This window comes from Azolla caroliniana, unplaced genomic scaffold (assembly GCF_043228905.1).
Source record: "Azolla caroliniana isolate FFs.n. ecotype wild unplaced genomic scaffold, voAzoCaro1.0.p SCAF_20, whole genome shotgun sequence".
In the NCBI taxonomy this organism is placed as follows: domain Eukaryota; kingdom Viridiplantae; phylum Streptophyta; class Polypodiopsida; order Salviniales; family Salviniaceae; genus Azolla; species Azolla caroliniana.
The window spans coordinates 14,175,722-14,181,591 of NW_028230455.1; the positions used below are offsets into that span (position 1 = coordinate 14,175,722).

The window sequence follows — 5,870 nt, forward strand, 5'->3', positions numbered from 1 at the left end:
GGAAAATATTGTTGTGCTAATGCATGTAACAAACATCAATGCCGTGTGGAAAACATTGCCACATCGGTTAAAAAAACAATTGTCGGATAAAGCATTGATGCCATATAAAAAATGATAATACCGTTTACAAGAATAATTTGGATGATTGCGTCATCTAAGGGTGAGGTCACGAGATGCATGCCTTGAGATTTTAGGGCCAATGAGCTTAAACTTTGATTCAATCATCAAGTTTCAAATTTTGAAATGAACATAATCATAATATGTTGACTAAATTCTCAAAATACCCTTAAAATCATTTATATTACTAATACATCCGTGTTGTTTTTGAATTCCCAGAATACTTAGCTAAACTCCCCTTGTTATTTTTCACTTTCTCTATCTCTCTCTTACTTTCTTGAAACCACATAATACTTGTCTCTTGGAAAGGGAGATCATAGAGAAATGAGCATTTTTAGGAGATTGGAAAAGTAAGAGAGAGTGTGAGTGAGAAGGAGAAGAAGTTCATCAACGTCTCTAAAAGAGGCCAATGTCGCATAGGAGACCAAAATGATACAAATTGTGTAGCGTATTCTCTTGTTCAAGAAATGAAACTTAATTAACACTAGAAATAAAGCCTTGCATAGATGCCTCTTCTCGATTGTACTATTGTGCTTGAGGATTACACAGTCTTGACTAAGATCAAATGTATGTTCATGCATTTGTTCTTTGATGAGGCTCAAATTGATACTAGTTTTCGCATGCAAATCTATAGAGGAGATCATGCATGCATTTCGACTCAAGGCATGCTAAGGGAGTTTAGAGCCAATGATGGCGTGCTACATGATAAATCTTTTTATGGGGAATTTTCAATGAATTTCTCTTATTTTTTCCATTGATACATTAGCGAGATATTATTGATTTACCGGTAACCCTTGTCACGGAACCATCCTCCTATTCACGATGCCACATAAGAAAGTTTAGAGCCAATGATGATATGCCACGTGGAGTGAAGGAGGGGATCGAAAGGAGAAGGCTAATTCTATGAATAAATAAACCTACAGGGTTATTTGGGTAATTAGGAAAAAACGTGATATATAATAATCATGACTAACCTTGGACGAGAGAGAGCGAATGGTGATATGCCACGTGGAAAACACCGTTTTCCAAAGTTGCCACGTAACCATGGATCGGACCCAATGAAAGAGTGCCACGTGCAAGGACAACGGTAAGTTCGCCAGGTCAATGGATCGATCTCCTGCGAAGAAGAAAAAGACGCGTTGAAAGCAGAAAAGCAGAAAAGCAGAAAAAGCAATAAGGTCAAGAGAAAAGAGAAGGGACAGATGGGCCTAACTCCCTGCCTCTCTCTCTCTCTCTCTCTGTTTCTCCAACGTTCTCCTGGAATCTCTCGATTTGGGCCAGAATTGTAAATCGATGAAAATGCAAGAGATTTGATCATGTAGCTATCTACATATCTATCTCTATCTATAGTCTGTCTCTGCCTGCCTGCCTGTTTTGATTCCCCTGTTTTCTAGCTTTTTTGCTTCTTCTTTTTTAGCTCTTTTTCACAAAAAGAGCGAATTTAAATAGCCTCTCCTCTGTTTCCATTGCTAAAAACCCTCCTCCTCTCTTCTTTTTTTCTCCTCTTTGTTTCTGCAACCTCTAAAATCTCTCTTAACACAAAAAGAAGAAGTATCTTGCTCTGTTTTTGGGGTTTTTTTTTCTCTCTAATTTGATCCTTTCCCCTACCCTTTTCTGATTTCTATCCCTAATTTCTCACTTTTCCTTTCCTTCTTTGCTTTTCCATCAATTTAGACCTTCGTTTTTGCCTTACTTAAAATTTGCCTTATATCCATGAATAATCCATCTCATTTCTCACCTTCCTTCCTTATTTGCCTTCTCAGTCCATGAATAACTCACCTTCTGCCTGCCTCCTCATTCTTACCTCTCAAATTTCTTCCTTGTTTGCCTTCCATCCATGAATTGGAGCCAAAACCATCTTCTAATTTCTCCCATTTCTTCATTATTTGACCTCTAAACAATACTAGAATCCCCGTCTAATCTCTTTCTTTTGTTCCACATTTGCCCTTTACACCATACTCCCTGTAAATTTCTCAGTAATCTTCATAATTTTCTCCTTCGTTCTTCCACACTAATTCTTCTCACGTTCTAACCTCTCACTTTTCTTCCTTCTTTTGCCTTTTTATCCATGAATTGGAGCTTAACCCAACATCAATTCTACAACCCAAACCATGGCATATTCCCTGTGGTTTTTGTTCATTTTAGCACAATTCACAGTTACTCTAGTGTCAACCAACGCTGAAGATACTTCCATTGCTTCTTCCTTCATCTTTGATAGCTTCTCTACAACAAGAAACCTCACTCTACTTGGCGATTGCTTCATAAAAAGCTCTAATTTAGGCCTAACAAGAGATACTTCAGTCCCTGCCACTAGTGTGGGCAGAGCATTGTATGTGGAACCAATCCAATTATATGAATCCACAACTAACACCTCTGCCTCTTTCAACACAAGTTTCTCCTTCTCCATCACGAATTCTAATGCGGTGCTTTCTGGAGATGGCCTAACGTTCGTGATTTGTTCGGATAAAACCACTTTGGGTAGCTCCGGTAAGTGGTTAGGCCTGGTGAACAATACAAAAATAATGGACACTACAGCCCAACCACCTTATCAATTCATAGCAATAGAGTTTGATTCATATCTTGATGTGAGTCTCTTTGATATCAATGACAACCACGTGGGATTAGATTTGGGTAGCTTAAACTCCATTGAATCTGTAGATTTGGGTACTTTTGGATTGAATCTTAAGAGTGGGAATGTTATTAGTGCATGGATTGAGTATAATAGTACTTTACAAGTACTCGAAGTGAGAATGAGCTATACAGGGCAAAGGCCTCAAATTCCCATCTTGAGTACTTCGCTCTACTTGCCCAAATTTGTGCAAGAATCCATGTATGTGGGTTTCTCTGCCTCTACAGATGGGTCACAAGAGCTACATTCCATATATTCATGGAGTTTCTCTTCAAACCTTCACATTACTTCATTGAGCACTACCCCTTCCCCTTCCCTATCCCCTTCTCCATCTACATATACATCACCATATCCATCCACTTCATACTCACAAGTGATCACACTTTCACCACTATCTTCTCGGCGGAGACAGTGCCAGGGCACATTATGCATCAAATCAGGTCTCCTTCTAGGCCTCTCTATCGGTTCGGCGTTCTTGCTTTCCTTCATCCTCCTTGCAATAATGGCTTGTGCATATAAGACTTGGACGGCTTATAGGAATGCCAACAAGTCTAATGGTTTTGTTGGTACCATTGTGTCTGGATCACCAAGGAAATTCACATACAAAGAGCTAAGCATTGCCACAAAGTATTTTGACTCAAGTAGAGTGATAGGAAATGGTGCCTTTGGGAGTGTCTACAAAGGTGTTTTAGCTGATAGTGGCTGTGTAGTCGCAGTAAAACGCTCGATCAACAATAACAAAGAAGGGAAGAGTGAATTCCTTGCAGAGCTATCCATAATTGGTCGGCTCCGGCATCGCAACCTTGTGCAGTTACTGGGTTGGTGCTATGAGAAAGAAGAAGTTCTATTAGTGTATGAGTACATGGAGCAAGGAAGCTTAGATAAACTGCTTTTCGACAAGAATTCAGCCTCGGTGTTACCATGGCAACATCGATACAAGATCATATCAGGTGTGGCATCGGCATTGGTCTATCTTCATGATGAATGTGAGCAACAAGTGGTGCATAGGGATGTGAAAGCCAGCAATATAATGTTGGATGGAGAGTTCAATGCAAGATTGGGAGATTTCGGCTTAGCAAAAGTGACAGACCATAACAAGAGCCCCGATGCCACGCTCGCAGCAGGGACAATGGGCTACCTAGCGCCCGAATATATCCACACCGGAAAAGCTTCGGAGAAGACCGATGTATTTAGCTATGGGGCACTAGTGTTGGAAGTAGCTTGTGGTAGGAGGCCATTAGAGAAAGATGTACCACCCAATGAGAATGTGTTGGTGGATTGGGTTTGGGGTCTATATAGGCATGGGAAGCTCCTAGAAGCATGTGATAAGAGATTGCAAGGCGCTTATGATGTGAAAGAGATGGAGAGAATGCTTTTGGTCGGTCTTTCGTGCTCACATCCAGACCCTATTGCTAGGCCGACCATGAGATATGTCTTGCAAATCCTCACTGGGGAGGCTCTTATGCCACAATTACCACTATTCAAGCCAACCCCCTCTTTTGCCCTACTCACTTTGCCAGTGAGTTTGCAAGACATCATCTCTGAGGCTGGACATAGCTATCGGTCATCATGCCTCTCGGATTCATTCTAAACCCCAAATCCTTGTGACTCTCTAACTCCATGTCTCATTTGATTTTATTCAATTTGCCAATAATCCTCTCCAATGCTCCATGGGTTTATCCAATTCTTTCTAAACCCAAACCCCTCCTTTAATTCTTTGTATTACTCTAACTCCATATTGGATTCAACTTGTCAAAAATCCATGCTTCATGGATTGATATGATAAAACAAAGTATCTTCAATTCATTCTTCCTTTGGAATATGCATTTAGGTACACAATTTGTTCTCAAACGTGGCATTTTTATGATACACTCGCTATGTTATTCCCGTACATCCACTCGCTAGGTTAGTAACTTAAAGCAACATGTTATGTGAATCACATCTCGAGAGATGATTTGTTTTGGATTATGTGTGTGTGCATTGTATAAGGCCTCTTGCAATGTGTGACATTTGCTCATTGCATATGTATAAATTTGATTGTTGTATGTGTGTATGCATGGTGTGTGTTGTAGGAGAGTGCTGATATGCATACATTTAGATTTTCATGTGTGAATTGCCATGCATGCGTTACAATGGGGTTCTTGTGCATGTTACAACTTACAACCATTCATTCACATGCATCCAAACATACACATAAAGGCACATTCAATTGTGTTCCAATACATTCATTTTGTGTGTAGCATGTGCGGAATGCTTTTCAGAGCATAGATAAATGAGTGTTGGTGTGCATGCCAAACATTTAAATGTACATGCCTTGCTAGGCAAGTTAAATGTACAAATCTAGAGCTTTCATGAATTAGCTAAATAACATTTTCTGACAAGTACTTCTACTGAAAGCTACATAGTCTAAAACAATGATGGAGGTTAATTGTTGAACATTGTGAATAATCACCACATTGGAACATAAGAGTATGGTAGTGTCAGATCATATCGTGGGGAATACATGTACATTTTGAGATCCATCTTCACATCCATGTTTGGAGTGCAATCTAGCTTTTTTTTCAAGGTATGTTAACAAGTTAATACAAAAAATAAATGTATGGGAAGACAAGTAGTTATTGTATTTGAAGAAAACGTATGGGAAGACGAGTGGTTATTGTAGGATTTAGGGGAGAATACAACAAATACATCAAACCATTGGATATATTATATAAGGATATCCCCATGTAGTCACCACATTGGAACACGAAATAGTGTTGATGGATTCATTGATTAAATTGTTGAACAGAAATATTGTGCACAATATCATCCGCATTTAGATCCCATTTTTACATCCTCAATGGTATGACTAATTTTCAAGGATATTTATGCAAAATGGAGATATATGGGAAGATGAGCAGTGATAAAAGGATTTAGGGAGAACATCAACAATTCCAAGTTTCGAGAAATTACAACCCATAGGAAGCATAAATTTCATATTGCATAGGGGTAGAAGGAATTATTGTAGATCTAGCAATGTATTGGCATTCTAATAAATATTGAACAACATAGGGGTATTTGGGTGGACAAATCTAGGTGCAAAGATGTGCGACTTGTACTTTTTCTTTAGAAAATATGAATTTCA

At 39.1% G+C, this 5,870-nt stretch overlaps 1 protein-coding gene across 1 annotated transcript; it reads left to right on the plus strand.

Moving 5' to 3' along the window:
• Positions 1 to 1,741: 1,741 nt before the first annotated feature.
• On the plus strand, positions 1,742 to 4,552 carry LOC147851177 (L-type lectin-domain containing receptor kinase VIII.2-like). Its single transcript, XM_087335526.1, has one exon. The coding sequence runs from the start codon at positions 2,229 to 2,231 to the stop codon at positions 4,335 to 4,337; it is 2,109 nt and encodes a 702-aa protein (XP_087191652.1). The 5' UTR covers positions 1,742 to 2,228; the 3' UTR covers positions 4,338 to 4,552.
• The last annotated feature ends 1,318 nt before the right edge of the window (positions 4,553 to 5,870 follow it).

Excerpts from the sequence above, each read along its gene's own strand:
- LOC147851177 (XM_087335526.1), top strand. The coding sequence starts at position 2,229 with ATGGCATATTCCCTGTGGTTTTTGTTCATTTTAGCACAATTCACAGTT.